Source organism: Mustela nivalis, assembly GCF_964662115.1.
Source record: "Mustela nivalis genome assembly, chromosome: 6".
NCBI lineage: Eukaryota > Metazoa > Chordata > Mammalia > Carnivora > Mustelidae > Mustela > Mustela nivalis.
In genome coordinates, this window is record NC_139025.1 from 9,785,136 (window position 1) to 9,803,382 (window position 18,247).

Consider the following 18,247-nt stretch of genomic DNA (forward strand, 5'->3'; position numbering starts at 1 on the left):
TCGGCCCTTCTGGGTGGAAGGGGAAGGCACAAGGCGGGAGAAGGGGAGAGCCGGGTTCTTCTCAGCCTTGGTCTTCTGGAAGCGCCGGCCCAAGACCCCTGCAGCCGGGACCGGTGACCTCGTCTGGCCATACAGCCAAGACACCTGCTGGGGAGGCGTCACCAGGCCCAGCAGCCGTCACCTCAAGCTATGCAGGCTTCTCTCCGGCTAGTGCCCATCTGAACCGTGCTCAGTGCGGGGGGCTGGCCCCTGCCGGGGAGCCGCTGGGGTTCACCCCCAAGCTTGTGTGCCTCTGTAGTCAGTCGGGTGTGTGATGGGAAATCCTGTTCTGACTCAGAAAGGAACCCCCCTTCTCTTGCCTTCCTGACTCACTTCCTCATTTTGCTGGCCATTCTGCAGCCTGGCACGGGTGCTGGGGCAAACGGGCCTGAGCTTGCTCCCACCTCTGTGCCTCAGCTGCCATCTGACCTGGGCAGGACAGCTGGTCCCTCTGAGCTTCTGTTTCCCCATTGGAGAAGGGGCGCAGTCACTCCTGCCTTGGTGTCGGTGGGTACGGGATGCCCAGGACCTGCCCAGTGCCCGGCCCACGGCAGGGGGCCTCCCTCCCGCGTACGAACTTCTGCTCCCATCTCTCCCAACGCCATGAGCCTCCTTGGGCATCCAAAGGTCAAGATCTCTGGTAAACTTGACACCCACCCAAGGGCATTTGTAGGTCATAGATGAGCTGGGTGAGGACAGTAGAGCAGGCAGGGCACCTGTTACCTACCAAACAGCATTGGCCATGGGGCGTGGCCAGGTGCTTTGCTGGCTGAGGGCCCACGAGGACAGGCTTCAAGCACAGACGCTGCTGGAGGCCTGGAGGCTGCTTTCTACAGCTCATCAGACGTTTGCACATTTGATCAGTTGTCGAGAAAGATCTTTGGACTTGCACCCTTGCCCTTATGAGGGGTGCGTTTGTGATGAGAAGGGAAAACGACACTCCAGGAGGCATTTTCCAGCATGTGCCCTGAGCGGCCAGGTTGCAAGGAACCTGCTCAGTCTGACGTTGTTTCGCAGGGGTGGGCAGATGCTGTCCGCTGCTTGTGGGGCTGCCCCTGACTAGAGGATGCCACTCCCTCACTCACGGACCCTCACTGGCTCCCTATTGCCTGCAGGGGACAGTCAGTCCACCCCTTCGTATCCCTGCCATTCAGACCCCGGCGCCTACCTCTCTGACAACTGCCTCCTTCTGTCTCCCTTTAACAACTCCCAAGCCCTCTGCAGCCTGAACTGGGCCTTGCAATTTTCCATCTCCTCACTTTTACGCCCGCTTCTCCGTCCACTCGTCCTGCTCTTTGCCGCTTTGCATCTTAGGCAGAGCCTGCTTGTCCTCGACGTCTCAGCCAGGGTGGCCCCCTCCTCTCTGAACCCCTCCCGGGATCTCCCATCGCTCTGTTCTCTAGGCTCCAAGAGCTTCTGGTGTGCTTCTCCACTTGGGCACCTGTACTGGCCCCATTCAGGGTTCGTGCTCGTGCAGACCACAAGCCCTGTAACCGGCAGGCTCAGCGCCGGCCTCCGCACTGGGCACATCTGGGTCTTGAAGTCAGATGAGCTTGGATTTGACCCCTTGTCGCCCAACTTCTAGCCCTGGACCCCCGTGCAGGCCGTGCAACTTCTGTCTCAGCGTCTTCATCTATAAACTGGAACTGGGTGTTGAGAGGCCGGCTCTCAAGCATAACAAAATATTTTTATGATTAACTCAGCAGAAGCTGTCACATCAAGTAGCTTCTCACAGGGAGGGTTTGCTCCTCCCAGGAATTCCCAGTACCAAGTGATGTGTCCTTGAGTTGCGAACCCTGGCAAGCCTGCTGGAATGCTTCCCCTCTGTTCCACAGAGTTTGCCCAGTGTCAGCCTGCCGGCCCTGGTGACGTGGTCCTGGCCGGCCGCACCGCCTGCTCCCAGGCCCGCGCTTTGCTCAGCCTGCCGGGCTGCTGCCTTCTGCCCCTCTGAAGGGTGGCAGAGTTTGCTTTCTGTTTGTTCCCGTTTCATGCCGCTCACATAGTGTCCGGAAGCCCAGTTTGGATGCTGGCGAGGTGTCAGGCTCTCAGAAGCAGTCTGGCCTTACTGGCTGGCTGAGTTGCTGCTCTGGAGTCTGAGAGACCCAGGTTCAAATCCCGGCTGTGCCTCTTGGGCAATCACAGTGACCAGTTCTGAGATTTTTTTTATTTTATTTTTGAGAGAGAGAGAGCGCGTGTGTGAGAGATTGAGTGGGGAGAGGGGCAGAGGGAGAGAGAGAATCTTAAGCAGGCTCCATGCTTACTGTGGAGCCCAACAAGGGTCTTCACCCCACAATCCTGAGATCATGACCCGAGCCAAAATTAAGTTGGTCACTTTACCAACTCAGCCACCCAGGTGCCCCTGAAAGTTTGAAGTCAAGTTATTTCACCTCTTTGAGACTTAGTTTCCTTATCTTTGTAGTAGGGGCTATCATAAGAACCGTCAAAGTTACCTTAAGGGTCAGGTGAGGCCATGCGGGCCAGGAGACAAAGAGGTTTCCTGGTACCTAATAAGTGCTCAGTGGATGGAATGTATAGGTTCACCATTTTACAAAAGATCTCAGGTAGCCCGTTAACTCCTCATATATGGGCATACCACTGGTAGGGTATGCCCACAGAGTTTGCCCAGTGTCAGCCCGCTGGCCCTGGTGATGCAGTCCTGGCCAGCCGCACCGCCTGCTCCCAGGCCTGCACTTTGCTCAGCCCCGGAGGGAATCCTGAGCTTTGTAAAAAGAGGATGGGCTGCTGTGAATAGGTAGTGAGCCACCCATCACTGGAGGTGTGCAAGGGTCTTGGAGGCCTTTGGATGGGTACATTTTTAAGGAAATTCAAACAAAGATGGGTGCTTAAACTAGGTCTCTTTGAATGGCCCTCTTAGTTTTTGGATTCTGATCGTTTCTTAAAAAGCTTTATTGAGATATAATTCACAACATATTTCACCCATTTAAAGTATGCAGTTTGATGCCTTTTAGTACATTCACAGAATTGTACAAAAGTTACTATGATCATTTTTAGAATATTTTTATTCCCCCAAAAGGAAACCCTACACCACCCCCTTCTTTCCCCAACCCTTGCCTTAGGTAACACAAATCGACTTTCTATGTCTATAGATTTGCCTGTTCTAAACATTTCATATCAGTGGAATCAGGTGGTGTGTGGTCCTTTGTGATTGGCTTCTGTCATTAACATCATGTTTTCAAGTGACATTTATAGTATGGCTTTATGATGGCTTCATTCTCTTTTCTTGCTGAGTAATATTCCATGGTATGAATGTAACACATGTATTTACCCATTCATAAGTTGACGGGTGTATTGGTTGTTTCCACTTTCTTGGCTATCATGAACACGTGTGTACAAGTTTTCAAGTGGGGCCATGTTGTAATTTCTCTTGGGTAAACACCCAGGGATTGCCGGGTCCTCTGGTAACTATGTGTTCATTTCAGGAACCAACAGGCCATTTCTCAAAGTGCCTGCATCATTGTATATTTTCACCAGCAGTATCTGGGGTTCCCCTTTTTCCCCGTCTTCGAGCATACTTTGTTATTGTTTATCTTTTTGACTCTAAGGGTCCCAATGAGCACAAAGTGGTATCTCATTTTGGTTTTAATTTGCATTTCCCTGATGGCTAATGATATTGAACATCTTCTGATGTGCTCATTGGCCATGTGTACCCACATCTTCTTTGAAGCAATGTCAATCAGATCCTTTGCTCATTTTATAATTGGGTTTTTGTCTTTCTAGATAGACATCCCTTATTAGATAAATAATTTGCAAAATTTCTTTCATTCTGTGGGGTTTTCTCTTCACTTTTTTCCCCAAAGATTTTATTTATATTTATTTGACAGAGAGAGAGAGATCACAAGTAGGCAGAGAGCTAGACGGGGGGGGGGGGTGTGGGCAGGAGCAGGCTCCCTGCCGAGCAGAGAGCCCGATGTGCGGCTCGATGCCAGGACCCTGAGATCATGACCTGAGCCGAAGGCAGATGCTTAACCCACTGAGCCACCCAGGCACCCCTCTCTTCACTTTCTTGATAGTGTCCTCTGAAGCACAGAAGTTTATAATTTTGATTAAGTCTGATTTATCTAATTTTCCTTTGTTGCTTGTGCTTTTGGTGTCATATCCAAGATAACAGTGCCCAGTCCTAGGCCAGGAAGATTTATGCTCATGATTCCCTCTACGAGTTTTATAGTCCAGCTCTTTACAATTTGACCTTTGATCTATTTTGAGTTACTTTGGTCTATGGTGTGAGGTAGGGGTCCAAGTTCTGTCTTTTGTCTGTGGATATAAAGTTGTCCCAACACTATTTGTTGAAAAGACTCTTCTCTTCTCATTGAATTGTCTTGGCACCCTTGTTGAAAATTAACAGTAACTATGACACTAATTGTTTCTTTATCAGTAGGTCCCCTTCCTTTTAGAAAAAAAAAAAAAAAGAATTGAGCTGATAATTACCAAGTACCAACTTAAGTGACAGTGGGAGTAAATACTATTCTCTATAATTTCCAGATTTACCTGTCTGTTCACACATATTTGTAACACCAGCCACGTCTCAGTGTCTGTCCCAGGTACCTTGATCAAGGCAGCAGCGATCAAGACAGGCAAGGGCCGGGCTCAGATGCAAGTTCACGTTCAAAGGAGCTCAGTGCGGTTGGGGGAGTTGTCGCTTTTCATCCCGTGGCAGCCACTGAGTGAGCTGAGTTGCTGAGTTGTGTGCGGGCATCCAGGTCCCTTTTGAACTCAGCCCGTCTGAGAGCTCCAGGAGCACAGAGTAGGGCACCCCCCAGAACCTCTGTTTCAGAGCTCAGAGAGACCATCACATGCTACATGCTTCTGGCTGTTGGTTCAAGGGTTTTGGCCTCAGAGAACCACCTGTTCAAGGAGTCAGCTGGCAGGCCCCTTGGAATTGGAGCAGATTCCTGTTGGCTGTGTGTCCCCCTGTCACTTAGCTCCCTACTCCTCTGGCCTTCAGCCCATGGCCAGGCTGGGAGCTGAGCCAGGGACAGCCTGAAAGGAGGAGGAGCCTGGGAAGTGCTCTTTGGAGCCCGGGAGCTTAGTAAGGGTGCTCGAAGTGCAAACACAAGACAATCAGGTGGTTGGCCTTCTGGACTGCAGATTAAAAGTCACAATAAACTATCCCGGCACACCTCTTATAAGAGGCTAAGATTGAAGACCTGGCCATGGGGGGATGTGCGGGAACCAGAACCCTCACACACACTGCTGTCACGAATGGCCAGGGGTGTGGCCTCTTTGGAAAACAGCCTGGCAACTGCCAGGCTACCAAAAAGTATAAACATCACACCAACCACGTGATCCAGCCTCTCCACCCCTACATATTTCTGCAAGAGAAATGAAAGGGAATGTCTGTACACAAGTGTTCTGAGCCACTTTATTCGTAAAAGCTGCAAACGGTCCGTCCGTGCTGTCTGCGCAGAATGGGGCCGTTACAAAGCGCAGGAAGGAATGAGCCATTGAGACGAGCATCCGCGTGGATGTATCCCAGAGGAGCTGTGGCGAGGGAAAGGAGCCAGGCCAAAAATTCATACACACATACATAGTGCATCATACGATTTACGTGAAATCCTCCAGAAAAATGCCAAGTGCCCTGCAGTGACCGTGCACACATCAGCGTTTGCGGGCGATGGGGTGTGGACAGAAGGGAGGGACCGGACGTGGGATCAGGAACCCGGGGCGTGATGGATGTGTTCTTTATCTTGAGTGAGGTGATGGTTTTATGGGTGTACATGCCAAACCCTATAAATTGTGCCTTTTAACAATGCCTTATTCATCAGTTATACTCCCAGGGAAGCCGTTGGAAATGAAGGTGACCCCACCTCCAGTCAGCTAACCAAAAAGATGAGTCTGACCCTGCCTTCCTTCAGAGAACTCCTCAGCACAAAGGAGCAATGGAACAGGAACAGCGCGGTGCAGCGGCCGGGTCCCATTCTGGGTCCGTGGCTTACGAACCATGCTGTGCACCTCCCCCCCCTCAAGCAAAACCCAATTTTCTTTCCATGAGATGGAAACCATAATCCTAACTCCCTCCTAGGTGGGAAGGAGAACATGGGGAAATCCACAGATGGTGCTTAGTAAACCCATCATCAACAGCAGCGTACACAGTGTCCACGAGCTGCTGAGGAAGGAGGGGTTGTTGGGCAGGAAAGGAGGAAGCTGGAAGGTCTCCACCTCTCTCGGTGGCGCTAAGTGGATCTTGGAAAGGAGATCAGAGAAGTGTCTGTTGGAAGGAGGTGCAGAGGGGTGTGGTAGGAAAGGACTTACCAGCCAGAACTAAGCTGGAGGAGGGGGCAGCACTCAGACTCAAAGCTTCTGGAAAACCTGACAGTGTGCCTTGTGGTGCAGCAAAGTGGAGCTAGGGTTAGCGGGGAGCTCGGTCCTTGAGGGTCACGAGGAGCCCTGGCCTCATCCACCAGTCCAAGCGTTCTCAAATTAGGACCTGAGGGAGGTGTTTCCGGAGGCCACAGGTCGTATGCCAAATCTAGTCTAATAAAAACAAATAAAAAGTTAAAAACTGTACATGTTGGGGCAATGCTCTCAGATTGAAAAGCCAGATTTTCACCTAGCCGAAAGTTCTCATTTCTGAAATCCGTCTTGGTGAGAGTGGGCTCTGAGAATACGTTACATGCAGCCACGGCTTCTCCTTTAAAAAGGTTTGCCATTGCTTTCTTCCATGGGGGAGCCGCAGGAGGCGTGGGGCAAGGTGTGCGTGGTCACTGTGGCCACACTTCCCGTGGGCTATGGTGCAGACCCTGCAGGGAGGGGGCTCCAGTTCTGGGGGAGGTGCTGTGGGAGGTCGGGCCAGAGGCCAGGCAGGTCTTGTGGGTTCGGGGATGACTGTGGGATTTGCTACTCCCTGGGAAGACTCCCCTGCCCCACCACTTCCGAGAGAAGGCGTGAGGCACAGGGGACCTGATAGATGCCTCAGCTTTGCAGGGCCAGTGAGAGGCCTGGAGGAGGGGCGTGGGGATGTCTGTCACCGCCATGCTGTCACAGATCACTTGGGAAGGGAGGCCAGGGCAGGTGCAGGGACAAAGGGCTGACACCTCATCCTGGCTTCCATCCCATTGGGCCAGATCTTCTCAGGCCGGGGCCGTGGAGCCTGGGGCAGCACCTGCAGCTGTCCTGGATGGCCTTCCGGCCCGAAGACTTAGGGGGTGTCATCACGGTGTCCTTGGGACTGGGAGCCATGTTTTTACTGCCGGAGCCTAGATTGAGTCATGACCCACAGTGTGAAAAACCAACACCCACCTAACATAACAATCTTTTCTGAATCAGAAGCCAGTAGGACCGCCTTGACTGGCCTGAGCGACCTCATGCCTGTGGTCTAAGGCTCTCTGTCCCAGCCAGGTCGGACTCGTACTCTGACACCCTGCCCAGTGCTCTCTGATCTGCATCTGACAGCCAGTCCGTGCCTCCTGGACTTCTCAACGCCCTGCCCACGCTGCCAGGAGTCGGCCGTGATCCTGGGGCCTCAAGATCCCTACAAGGAGCCCACCCCTTTGAGGCCTCTGACTGGTGCCTGCCTGCCCCCTCCCCTCCCCCCCGCCCCGCCTCCAGCCGGCAGCTGGAGCCAAGCACACCTGTGCCCCAGGAGCCTCTGCCCTACCCCAGGGGTGCATTCTCCCCCCATTGTCTCTTAGTTGCCCTGTGCATTCTCTCTCCATTCCCAGATGCTTGTATTTGACCTTTGACCATGTTCACTGAGGTTAGCGCTCCCTGGGTAGAAATTGTGGCGTCCTCCGCGCTGTGCCTTTTGACAAAGAGCTTGGCTTCAGTCGATTGAGAGGACTGGGAAACGCTGTTTCAGAATCAGAGTCTGGGGCAGGAGCTGGGCCGGAGAACAGTGTTCACTGCCAGCGGCCGTTTTTCCGTCACGGGGGCTGTTTGAAAATCGTTCTCAGAGCCCTCATTGTGAAAGCCATCACTGGCCGGTCCCCTCTGGGCTGGAATTGTAAAGTGGACCCCACAAGCCTGGTAGGATGAGGGGGTTTTGGTATCAGCAAGTGCGGTGGGCAGAGGGTAGGTTGCGGTGGCCTGTCGTCTGTGTGGCTTTGGGCCTGTCCCTTAGCTTCTCTGAGCCTGTCCTTCCCTCTGAGATGGGACAGAGCCCAGCGATTGTCCCGGCTCTGGATTCGGGCCCGTAGAGGCTGTTAAAAGATGAAATAAGGTCTCTTCATGCTTTGCTCTCAGAATCACCTTCTGGGCATGCTGGGCAGGAGAGAACTGCCCCAGGAACGTCCTGGTGCTCCGAACGACACTCTTGAATGGTGGCCTGGCCACATCATCATCGCCACATGTAAACAAAAGAGTGCATTCCCAGAATCCACTTGAAATAAACTTTGGGATTCAAACCAGCTGCCTGAAATTCCGTCTGCATCCATGAGAGCAGCGGGAATGAGTAAGGATGGAAACCGTGGCGGGGCGGGAATGAGTCACGGGGAAGCTGGGCGAGTCACGGAAGGGGCGCGCGCCCCGTTCCCCGGGCTCAGGGTCAGTGTGTGGTGGCGGCCACTGGCCAGGCTGGCAGGGCAGGCACAGCGGGCTGTCACTCTCCATAGGGTCTGCCACGGTCCAGGGATTACTGAGGTCTGCGTGCTGAAGGCTTCTGGGTTCCAGAACGAATGCCAGTGGCTCCACACTGCAGGACTGTGGCTGCCTGCAGCAAGGGCCAGATCTCTGAACAGAGGCCCAGATGTCCCCCCGAAGGAGCCTTCTTGGAACTTTGATGTTCATCAGAGAGGATCCGCGGGCTCCCCGCACTGCATGGGCAGCCCTCACTGGGGTTGGGCAGCTGGGGGCCACGGACAAAGGCATGGAAACTTCGTAGAACTGTGGTGTTTAAGAGCAAAGGCTTTGGACGCAGGCCAACCTGAGTTCAAGTCCTACACCTTCTACTTAATATCACTCTGACTTCGGGTGACGTTCTTAGTATCACGGATCCTTAATATTCTCAGCAATAACGTAGGGGTAATGCCAAGTCTCTCACTGGGGCTTTGTAGGATAAATGAGTTAATAGCCATAAGCCCTTCATCCTAGAGTTAGGCACACACACAACACCAGACCCTTGTTGCCTATCGCAATTATTACCCTCAACCCTGCGTCCGCCCCTTGGGACAGGCGCATTTACCTTCCTGGGTCTGTTTCCATCTTTGTAAATTGGAACCAATAATGCCAGCCCCATGACAGCCACTCTGTGAACCTGGCTTTGCCCCTCTCTCTGCCCGGGAGGGGTTGGGTGTCCTGGGGTACTGCGTTCCCCATTGGAATTGGGCGAGGTCCTTAGCAGCATGACAACAGCGGCCAGATCCCCAAATGGCACGTGTTACAGTGTTCCCAGAGGAGGCGTTGGAAGGACTGAGCAGGGGACTGTCCCAGCCTGTTCCTTAGGGAGTCTGGTGGTACCGCAGAGCCAGGAGGGGCCTGCACCATACCGCCTCAGCTCTGCAGGTCCTGGGAAGGGGAAGGGGGGGTCTGTGCACCGACTGTCAGGAGACGGGCTTTGAGCCCCGGCGGGCCGTCAGTAGTCAGAGTCAGTGGTTTTGTTGCTGCAGTGCTCAGTCCCTGCTGCTCGGTGGCTCCAGTTGCGTGGAGAGGGGGGCCGATCCCCTGCCTCCCTCTGGTCTCCTCGCGGCTTCTGGGCTCCCGCACCCCTGCGTCCGCTGGCCCCGGAGGTTTGCCGCTGGATTGACTCACCTGATAGGATCCTGTCCAATATGGGGTCACTGCCCGCCCTGGGGCACGTCTGTCAGATGCCCCAAGGGACAGGGAGCTGGACTTGGCTTTGGAGACAGTGTGGTCCGCGGGACGGGCACAGACTGTGGAATCTGACAGAATGAGGTTGAGCTCTCAAGCCTGAAGCCGTGGGTCTGTGTGTCTGGTCTCAGTGTTTTTTTTGTTCTTGTTTTTTCCCAAAGATTCTATTTATTTGTCAGAGAGAGAGAGAGAGAGAGCAAGCGAGCGAGCACACAAGCAGGGGGAGCAGCAGGCAGAGGGAGAAGCAGACTCCCCGCTGAGCAAGGAGCCTGATGTGGGGCTCGATCCCAGGGCCCCGAAATCATGACCTGAGCCCAAGGCAGACACTTAAACAACTGAGCCGCCCAGACGTCCTAGTCCCAGTGTTCTTAACTGTGAGGGGAGAAGTGGGGGCGGCCGGGCAGTGCTGGGCTTGGAGCACCTGCTTTCCTGACGAGTCCCCACGACATTCTACGAGGAAGGTGCTGGTAGACGGGGGAGGCTGGGCTGAACTCCCGCCGTGGGGCAGCATGAGTCTGCCGCCCCCTGTGTCCCCTCCCTCTCAGGTCGTGGTGGCGGGTGCCCTGGGCCAAGTGCCTGGCGCAGTGTAGGCCGTATACCATGGCAGCCCTGTTCATGCCTTTCTCTTCCCTTTGGGCTACATCCCGTTTCCAGCACCCTCTACCACAGCACACACTCAACCGCGTTTGGGCCCTCACTTTGCCCTGAGCCTTCCTCCTCAAGCTCTAGTTCAGCTCCCCCCCCCTTTGGATCCCACAAGTCCTGCCAGCCTCCTACTAACATGTCAGCCTCTCACACTTAGGGGTTGTGACCCGGGTTCCAGCTGAGCCCCTGATCTGTCCTGCCTCGGCTTTATGCCTGCGACCTGGCCCAGCTTGTCTGTCGTCAAGGCCAAAATGTCATTTCTCTTCCTGCCATATTTGTGGTAACCCCACAGGAGGCTGGAAACTGGGACAGTTTCCTTTCACTCTCTCTCCTCCTACGGACCAGCCCCGTGCTTGCTCCCATAGCCTTCCCTCTGGGGTCCTCCTGCCCCTGCCCCTTTCGGCCTAACCCCCAGCCTCCGCCCACCCCTGTGAAGGCTTCCCCTCTCGACCCTCCCTGGCCAGGGTCACCTGCCCGAAGCTCAGAAATAGTCGTGTAGCGAAGCCCCATTGTTAGCTCTTGTGATTTAATGTGTTAATAAAAAATTGTGTGTTTGTGCATGTATATCTCATTGATTTAGTCTTTTGATAACTATAGTTTTTTTTTTTTAAAGATTTTATTTACTTATCTATTTATTTATTTAGCGAGCTAGCACAGGAAGGGGGCAGAAGGAGAGGAGAGAGAGAGAACCTGAAGCAGGTTCTCCTCTGACAGCAGAGCCCTATGCGGGGCTCGATCTCAGGACCCTGAGATGGTGACCTGACCCGAAACTAAGAGTCTGATGTTCAACAGACTGAACCCACCCAGGGCCCCTGATAACTGTGTTTTCAGACCATTGGTTTTCTTTGTAATTCTTTGCACTCTATTGTTGCCATTTCAAGCCTTTATTCAGAGAAAGCTCTGGAAGTTTGGAGCTGTCCCGCTTCCCTCAAACCACCCCCACGCCAGCCCCGAGCACATTCATCTGCAGCCCACATGCGTGCTCAGTGTGCTGCTTCTCTCCCGTGAGCTTTTTTAATTTTTGAAAAGGATTTTGTTTACTTGAGAGAGAGAGAGAGCCGTGAGCACAAGCAGGGGCGGGGTGGGGGGGGTGGGGAGAAGCAGATTCCCTGCTGAGCAAGGAGCCAGACGTGGGGCTCCGTCCTAGAACCCTGAGATCATGACCCAAGCCAAAGGCAGACGCTTCACCGAGCGAGCCACCCAGGCATCCCTCTCCTGTGAGCTTCTTGAGACAGGCCTCACTGCAAGCTTGTGTTGAGTTCCCGTGCGTGTCATGGGGAACGAAATGGTTGCAAAACAGGCTAAGATGCCTCCGTCTCCTGAACTCCGCCTGGGGCTCCCCAAGCCCAGCCTCATGAGGTCCCTCAGTGGAGGCCGATCCAGGGGTCTGAGGCCCACCTGAGCCCCGCCGTACCCCGCTGCACACCAGGTGTCCCATGTAATGTACATCGTACAACGTGTAACGTGCAGTGTACATCGGGGTCTCCGAATCACCCTGCCTTACAGGCCCTGGGCATTTGCCGCCAGAAGGGCTCTCCCAAGCCTCTCTCAGGCCGTGTGGCAATGAAGAAAGTTCCTTCCAGCGGGCCTGCCCCCAGAAACTCTGGGAGACTCCTCTCTGCCCCTCCCCTGCCTTGCTTTGTAAAGTTACGTAAAAGCTGAGCTTTCTGGAAGCCAATCAAGTCCCACACTAGGCGGGAGATTAAAGACACAATGAACCAATTTAAGCGCCCACACATTCTACTGTGCTTTACAAACAGAGCATTCAAAGACAGGGAGTGGCTTCAGGGAACTTATTAAATTGTTAGAAAAAAAAATCAAAACAGCTCTGAAAGGAAAACAACAGGCTGGGACGCTGAGCTCCTAACTGCAGGCCCAGGTCCCCCGTGCGGACCGCCTGCGTCGGCGGTGAAGGCCCGTCCTCTGCACGCTGGGGACACAGCCCAGCCTGTGCCGCGCCTGGGTGGGAGCTTAGAGCCTCAGGCCCTCCGTCAAGGCTTGTTGGACCGCAAGCTGATGATGGAGGACAGAGCCAACACACAGTTCAACCTTGTGAAGAAACTGTTGTGTTTTTTTTAAATTTTTATTTTTAAAGGGGTGGTTGCTCTTTCTAGAAAATTCCCAAAGTGCCTGTTGAAAAATAAGGAAACCGAAGCTTCCAACTCTATTTTTCCACCATCCACAGGCCAACAGTCTCTACCGGAGCAGCCTCCAAGGACACTGTGCCAGGAAAAGAGAGGCCTGAGGTCACGTGGGATGTGGCTTCAGCCACTGTGGGCCACGCCCCCTGCAGTCAGTCACGTGGACCCGTCGTGGCCCGACTGCCTAACCTTTCCCCAGGAGCTTAGTTTTTTGTGGCTCTGTTTGCTTTTAGTGTAGTGTTGTAACTACTAAACATACAATTTTGCCGAATGTTTTGGTATTGTTATAGTGTAAAAATTCTCCATCATCCACTCATTTTAAGCGTACTTTTCGTGGGCTGCATAATATCCTAAAGGCGGGGAACCCTGCATCCCTTCACTAATGCCCACTGCTGGGCATTTGGGTTTTTCCAATTTTGCTTCATTTGCCATTTTAACCAATGCTACATTCGTTTTTCGGTGCCTTAAACTTTATACCAGTTCTGGGCCGTCTCAACATTGGCAGAGGCGTTATGGGAGGTTGGGGATAAGCTACACACAATCCCCTCCCGTACGATGCAGATATAAATAACTTTAATCCGAAGTCAGTTATCGTGGTATAAGCAGACAACTAGAGCTGGAATACAGAATAGTTTTGCCTGGGTTTAGTGGGATTCTAGGAAAGTTACGGGTGAAAATCTGAGCCCTGGTGTCTGCCGCTGAAAGGTAAGGGCGAGGGAGTGGGGGGCACCATAGGGAGGGCTGCTTTAGCTCCGGGATCCAGGCTTCAGAGCAGGTGGGTCAGTTGAATGTCCGTGGCCACCACAAGCTAGGTGGTCTGTGGCTCAGCGGAAAAACACCAGTGATTATCCCCCATGGACCCAAGTTCGTGGAGAGCTAACAACAAGACTCCTGGTGGATGGGGCCCGTCCCCAGCCCTGAGATGGTAATATTCAGGTGGGATTCTGGGGCTGACCTCAGCTTGCGTGATGCCAAAAATTATTTCTCAGGGTGAGACTACTCGATCCATTGAGATCATGATTCATTATGTGTCATGGGCATCTCAGACTGTATGTGTTTTGGGATTCTCCTTTGGAGGGGCTTCAACCCACAGAGTCAGAAGAGGGTTGGTCCTGAGTCCCCAGCTAGGGTGAGCGGGAGGCAGGGACGCTGAGAGGCTGGGGAGGATGTCTGCCAGCCCGGCGCCCAGGGCCCGCTCTCCCATAGGAGAGACCCCGGGGGTCTCCTCTGTGGTCCTTTGGAGGACTGTGCAGCCGAGTGGGAGCACCAGGAGGGGCGCTGGTGGGCTGCGGGTCTGTCCCCAGAGTCGGTTCCATCCCCACCAACACTACCCGACGATCTCACCCGCCGGCCCGATCTCATGTGGTCCTGCCTTCAGCCCCCACAGGTGCCATGACTCAGCCGCCCCAGGAGGGCTTCGACAGGAGCGTGGAGGACGCCCTCAAGTGGATGAAGGCCGTGCAGGAGCGACTGCAGGTCAACGACAACACCCAGGGGCCCCGGGCGGCCCTGGAGGCCAGGCTGCGGGAGACCGAGGTATGCAGAGGCCGGGGCTTCCGTGGCCCCGTGGCCTTGGCTGGGTCCCTCCCCCTTCAGGCCTCAGGTTTCCGGGCTGATAAATGGCAGGGGTGTGTCTCAAACTTGGATGTGCTGGAATCTCCCGGGGATTTGGGTTGGAGTGCCGATTCTGATCTGGGAGGTCAGGGCAGCCCCCCCCGGACCCCCTTCCCTGCCAACGGTATTGCTAGCATGATCCGGGTGACGCAATTGCTTCTGGTCCTGGGACCATGCTCTCTCAGTGGCCGTCTGGTTCTTCCGCACCGGCAGAGGCTCCATGCGGCCGGGTAGGTCTCTAGCACCCTCCTGCTTCCCTGAGTCCCTGAGCCGGACGTCCCTTCCAGGTCTGGGTGGGTCCAGATCGGCCTTCAGGAGGTTGGTTCTGCCCGACGAGAAGTGACCCCAGGGCCAGGGTCTGGCCTTGCTCCCCACAAGGCAGGGCTCAGGGTCTGTGGTGCTGTGCCTACTAGAAGTGCTGGTGCCCGGGGCCTGGCCTGGCACTGCGCTGCCCCCATCCACGGGCATCTGCTCCGGGCCTGGGGACAAGGCAGGAACATCAGCATGAATCAGAGACCTGAGTTAGACTCTCTATGCTGATGCTAATGTGCTGTGTGACCTTAGTCAAGTCCCTCTCCCTTTCTGGGCCTCAGTTTCCCATCTCTGAGCAAAGCCGTGACGGACACGTCTCTCAGGTCACCTCCATCGGAATATCCTGCAATTCTAACTTGTCACCTAACAATGGTCACTCTTAAGGGCAGCTGACCTTCTCCGACACAAACCGATCTCCCGACCAGGCTAGAAGTCGAGCTGACCCCATACCCACTGTCCTGGGTTGCTTTCTTTTTTTCATGCAGTCTTACTGATTTGGTGTATCTTTCTGAAAATACCTAATGCTCTTTTTAGAAATGGATGGTCTAAATGAAGAAATTTTTTTTTTTTAAAGATTTTATTTATTTATTTGACAGAGAGAGATCACAAGTAGGCAGAGAGGCAGGCAGAAAGAAAGAGAGGAGGAAGCAGGCTCCCTGCCAAGCAGAGAGCCCGATGTGGGACTCGATCCCGGGACGCGAGATCATGACCTGAGCCGAAGGCAGCGGCTTAACCCACTGAGCCACCCAGGTGCCCTAAATGAAGAAATTTATATCACCTTTGTAAGGCTGATCATTTCAGGTTCAACACAACATTGTGAAGGAGGAGCCTCAGTTACATATGGGGAAACTGAGGCCTAGGTCATGTGACTCGTCCACATTGGAACCGTCTCTGGGTAGGACATTCTCTCCTGGAATTCGAATCTTCTGAGTCCTTGTCAGATGAGCTTTCTGTTTCCCTAGAGCCTCATGTGCTCCTCTGATGACCAGAGATGCTATTCACAATAAAACTGTGCCCAGCAGGGCAGAAAGCAGGGTGTTCTGGTTCCTTCGACACTCTTCCCATAGAACAGCTCACTGGATTTGAGTGAGGCCAGGCTATGGAGTCTGGACATCTTGTGTTCAAATCCCAGCTCGGCTTCTTGCTTGGTTGTGTGAGCACCAGCCAGTCATTTGACCCTGTTGGGCCTCCATCTACTTCCCTTCTAGAAAGGGATGGTGCTAATTATCTCAGAATGTGCTTCTCATACCTTCAGTGCCTGACTCTGGTGGACCAGAGACCTGCCCTTTTGAGTCACATTTTTTCACTAGCTTCCCCTGCGGCAGGCCTCAGACCACGGCCTTGGGACTCCCAGGTGATCGAATGTCCTATGATCAAATGCTTCCCAATTGGACAGTGAAGTGAGCGGAGAACCCGGGGCTCTTGAAGAACCCCAGGGAGGTTGTGTCTCCCAGCCTGGGAGATCAAGAGCATTCTCTAGGGACAAGCGACTTTACTGCTGAAGCTCCAGTACAGAGGAGGTAGTCGAGTGGGGGACTGCAGGGGTGAGGGTGGGGAGGAGGGGGCTCCAGGCAGAGGGAACAAGTAAGAAAGGCCTGGAGGTGAGCAGAGCCCGAAGCCCACACTTGGAGCCCTAACAGGGCTAGTGTTAGGACAGTACCGAGTGTCAGGCAGAAGCAGGGGATAGGGCCAGAGAGGTGGTTAGGGGGTCAGTGGGGGACAGTCTGGAGCACCAAGCCGGGGGGCTTGGATGTCTCTTCCACAACAGGGGGGATGGTGGTTTGGAAATTCGGAGGGTCCGGGATTGAAGGAGTCCCCCACTGGAGGGGAGCTGGCAGCCTGAAGCCCCTTCCCGTGTCAGACTTGGCCTTCCCCATCAGCAGCACCGTGATAGCCACCAGGAGGCACGTGTTCAATGATCCGTCCTCCCCGATCCCTGAAGCGGGGGCGCGACCTTCATTCACCACCTGTCAGTTCCTCGGGGCAGCGCTCTCCGCTTTCACGTTTATTTTACAAAAGCCGTGTGAATGCTGTTTTACTGTGCCCACTTGTCAATAGCAACATGTGATTCCTGGACACAGTGATGAGCCAAAGCTCCAGAAACTGACCTCGTCGGGGCTTGAACCCAGGCAGGAGTCCTGAGCGTCGCTGGCCATCCCCATGCAGGGGCCTGGGGCAGTGGAGGCAGGCGAGGTCCACCTTACCTCAGGGCCCACGACCTAAAGGGGGACAGGTGTGCCCAGAATCCACGCCACACAGGGTGTCCTGATGTTATGATGGGATTCTCCTCCTCTAAAACCTTCCATGGCTCCCTGTTGCCCACCAAAGAAAACCCAGACTTCACCTGGTGTCCAAGTCTGCTCTTGCCTACTCTACCCTGCTTTCCGGCCTCAGCTGCTCCAGCCGTCAGCCCGAGCAAGCACATGTCCTCTCCTGTTGGCAGACAGCCTAGATGTCCACTCAGCAGGCCTCTGGCCTGTGCTCTTGCCTCTACTTGGAACACCCTTTACTGAGTGTGGGTGTGGGTGTGCTTGTGAAATGAAACACCGCCTCCCCCACCCCACCTCTCCACCCGTAGCCCAGCTCCTGATGCTCTCAGTCCTGGAACACTACAGCCCTGTATGTACCCGCTGTGTCGGTACTACCCATCCCTTTGGACCTGGCACCCGTATACCGGCAGGTCATCACCCTCTGGTGCTGTGAGGTGGGGGTGGTAAGCCGAGGAGGGGGTCGTCCTGAGGAAGAGCCTGTGCCCGCCCCTGGAGCCTAGGGGGAGGGGTCGTGTCCTGGGTCCTCTACCACCGGCTCTCCCACGGGGCTCAGGCAGGCTCCGTTCTGGGCTCTGACATTTCAAAACCAATTTCGCAATAAGAAAGAAAACATTTCTCTCCTGCCATCTGGGGAAGGGAGCTGCTAGGGACTTTACCACCTCCCAGTCCCTGGGACCTCTCTCTGGGGTCTCGGGGTCTCCCTTGTGGGCCCCCCCGCCACCCCCAGCTCAGTGATGTGTGTTCCTGGTAATCATTTTCTGGAGGGGCCAGGGTGTCAGTTCCAATCCAGCTGTGACACCTCATAGCTCTGTGGCCAGGAGTGAGTCACATGCCCTCCTGCAGAGTGCAGGGAGGGTCCTCTCCCCCTCGTGCAGCTCAAGGACCCCCAGGGTGGCGGAAGCCTTCTGGGAAGGGAGACTGGAGAGTGTCACTCTGGGAACTAGGGCTCTGGCAGGCTGGGGTTCGAATCCTTGCGTGGCCGTGGTGCCTCGGGAGAGTTTCTGGAACACCTGGAGCTTAAGAGTGTTGGGGTGGAGGTGGGGTGGAGGGAACAGGGAGGCAAATGGCTTACTGGGGCCCTTGGCCAAGTGCAGGGCCCCTGGCAGAGCTGGGCCGGTGGGTGAGGTAGTTTCTTGTGGTTTCGATGCAGGAATGGGTACGTGCTGACCCTCCCTGCCTGCGCCTGAGCCTCCAGGAGCTGGTCCCCTGGTGCCCGGCATCTCGTCTCTTTGCCCTCTGGTTCCCAGCCTCCGTGGCCCTGCTCTGGGGCCACGCCCCTGCTGGGCTGCTTCCTGGCTGGCTTCCAGACCCCCCCTGCCCAGCTGTGGTCAGAAACAGGCTTCGTTCCCTAGGACTTGGCTTCCAAGTGCTGGACGCACTGTGCCTGAACACCTCGTGCTCCTCTACCTCTGCTCAAGCCCCCGTCATAGAAGCTTGCATGTCACTAAGAGCTGGCGCCAGTGC

The 18,247-nt window shown here is 54.7% G+C and overlaps 1 protein-coding gene across 3 annotated transcripts in view; it reads left to right on the plus strand.

The window, feature by feature from the left end:
• Nucleotides 1-18,247, plus strand: part of SYNE3 (spectrin repeat containing nuclear envelope family member 3) — a 978,380-nt gene that overhangs the window by 17,580 nt on the left and 942,553 nt on the right. For all 3 annotated transcript variants that reach the window (XR_014312397.1, XM_082733264.1, XM_082733263.1), the window contains one exon: nt 13,966-14,123. Coding sequence is in view for 2 of the 3 variants with exons in the window: in XM_082733264.1 (XP_082589390.1) it covers nt 13,980-14,123 (144 nt within the window). In the remaining variant the exon portion in view is untranslated. The remainder of the gene's footprint in view (nt 1-13,965; nt 14,124-18,247) is intronic.